Source organism: Trachymyrmex septentrionalis, unplaced genomic scaffold (assembly GCF_001594115.1).
Source record: "Trachymyrmex septentrionalis isolate Tsep2-gDNA-1 unplaced genomic scaffold, Tsep1.0 scaffold22, whole genome shotgun sequence".
Taxonomy (NCBI): Eukaryota; Metazoa; Arthropoda; class Insecta; order Hymenoptera; family Formicidae; genus Trachymyrmex; species Trachymyrmex septentrionalis.
In genome coordinates this window covers 5,366,507-5,368,696 of record NW_017305375.1, presented here as the reverse complement: position 1 = coordinate 5,368,696, position 2,190 = coordinate 5,366,507, and the positions used below count along the sequence as shown (strand labels likewise).

The 2,190-nt window shown below is 27.5% G+C and overlaps 1 protein-coding gene across 1 annotated transcript in view; it reads left to right on the top strand.

Moving 5' to 3' along the window:
* LOC108748278 (ras-related protein Rab-27A) overlaps positions 1 to 898 on the top strand; it is a 3,251-nt gene extending 2,353 nt beyond the window's left edge. Inside the window, exons 4-5 of the mRNA XM_018486325.1 lie at positions 280 to 392; positions 497 to 898. Coding sequence (XP_018341827.1) covers positions 280 to 392; positions 497 to 680 — 297 coding nt within the window. The 3' untranslated portion in view covers positions 681 to 898. The remainder of the gene's footprint in view (positions 1 to 279; positions 393 to 496) is intronic.
* The last annotated feature ends 1,292 nt before the right edge of the window (positions 899 to 2,190 follow it).

Genomic DNA, 2,190 nt, shown 5'->3' with positions numbered 1-2,190 from the left:
ATATATATATATATTTTTATACTCATAAGTTCGATATCGTTTAATTTAAAAATTAAACATCTGTGATAAAAGTTTCATTAATATGTACAAGAAATTTAATTCTTGAACTATAAGAAATTAATTTTTAATTTGAAACGTGCTTGAGTTCTGTAATTGCAGAATTCAATAATAAATGTCTTGTCTTGTTTAAAATTTTCCTGTAATCTAGTATAATTTTCTCGGGAAAGTTTTGCGTTTATTGAATTAATGTATCATATTTTTATGTATATATACGTGTAGACACACGCATATTGTGATGACCCAGACATAATTCTCTGTGGCAATAAATCTGATCTTGAGGACAAACGCGTTGTCAGCGAACATAAAGCGCGAGATCTTGCTGAAAGACATGGGTAAGTCAAGTCAGAAATAGTAAAACTGTATGTAACGTTATTTAAAAAAGAAATATATTTATTTTTGTGTTTCTCTCTATCATGTTGTATATACTTTTTTTTAGCTTGGTTTATCTGGAGACGAGTGCTGCAACCGGGCAAAATGTTGAACGCGCCGTGGAAATTTTACTAGATCGTGTAATGCGCAGAATGGAGGCTACGGTGGACAAATCGCCGTTACCACATCAAAAAGTTTTAAGATGTCACGAGCGCGATACTCCGCCTCCCCGGAGTTCCTGCTATTGCTGACAGTGTCGGTACATGTAGTTTTCTAAACTACATTCTGTCTGCCGAAATCAAAGAAAAAAGTATATTATGAAACCGACGCCTTCGATTTCTAAAGTCAATGTTAATCTCATCATAAATTTTTTCGATTAGCATGTTCGTTGCAGAGGATTAGAACATCAGAAAATAATTCCGTTAATTAATTAATTTTATGTTTATTTGTTTAAAGTTTTTAGCAGAAAGTTTGAATAGAATAAGATATAATCGAAGGAAAAAATTAATTGGAGAAAAATTTTCGAATAAAGATCATGATGGAATGCTTAATTTAATTATTTAACTGACAATAATCAACATATCAGTATTAAACGAATCTCATTATAAATAATATTTATGAGGATGTACAGTAACAAAGTATTCCGAATTATTTTCTGTTACTTATAGTAATAAGTATTACTCATAATAATATGCTGTAGGGTGTTTACTATTTGGGAAAATCTGAAAGCTCTGAAATTTTCGGGGGATTTTTTTTTTTTAAATCAAACATTTTTATGGAATTAGTATTTAGGAAAATTTTTGAAATTTTACTGTTAAATTAAAATTCTGTCTGTTAAAAAAATTATTCATTTTTTTAGTAATGTAAAATGTTAACAATTAATTAGTGATAAATATTGCATATATTTACGTACATTCTCATGCGTACTCTCGCAAGTTTTTATTTAAAAAAACCAGGATTTGATAGTAGAACACAATATACAGCAAAAGATCGTATAAAACTCACTGATATACTAAGATATAATACTATATAGTGAGTATTCTCCAAGTAGCACATATTGATTTTATATCTTTAAACGGTTATAAAATATTAGATACTTTTAGAAAAAAAAATATATATATATATGTGTATCAATATGTACTACCTGAATCTTCGTACTTATTTTATAGATTTTATCTATATTTATCTCCAATTGTAGAAAAGAATATAGTCTCTTGAAAATTTCTACTAATTTACTATATAGCTTGTTCGCGTTGCTTGCACTCCAAGTTATTTCAAAGTTGCATTTAAAAAATTCTAATTTATCTTTTGAGTAAGAGTACTTAGAAAATCCGGAAATTTTCAGGAAATATTTTAGTATGATTTAAGTAAACACCCTATATATTAGATCTATAATTTTTTATTTTATTGTGTTTGAATATTTTTATTAATTTTTTAATAATATGTAGTTAAATTATTTCGATTGCAATATATTTTGTAGATCTGCCTAATGTTGGTTCAGGTTTCAAGTTTAATATTGTAGAAAGCTTGTTTTGTGTGTGTGATTTTAAATTCACATATATTTTAATAATAACAGCGCAACGAACATGTTAAGCTTATCGATAAATATATTTCTATAAAATGGCTATCCCGCGTGTTTTACGGGGAATTATATATTGACATTTAAGATTTCTTGTTATATTCTGCACATATTGAATGTCTTCCACCGTTGCTTATTATTGAATGAAAATATCATTTCAATGGATCTCTACTAATGAACTT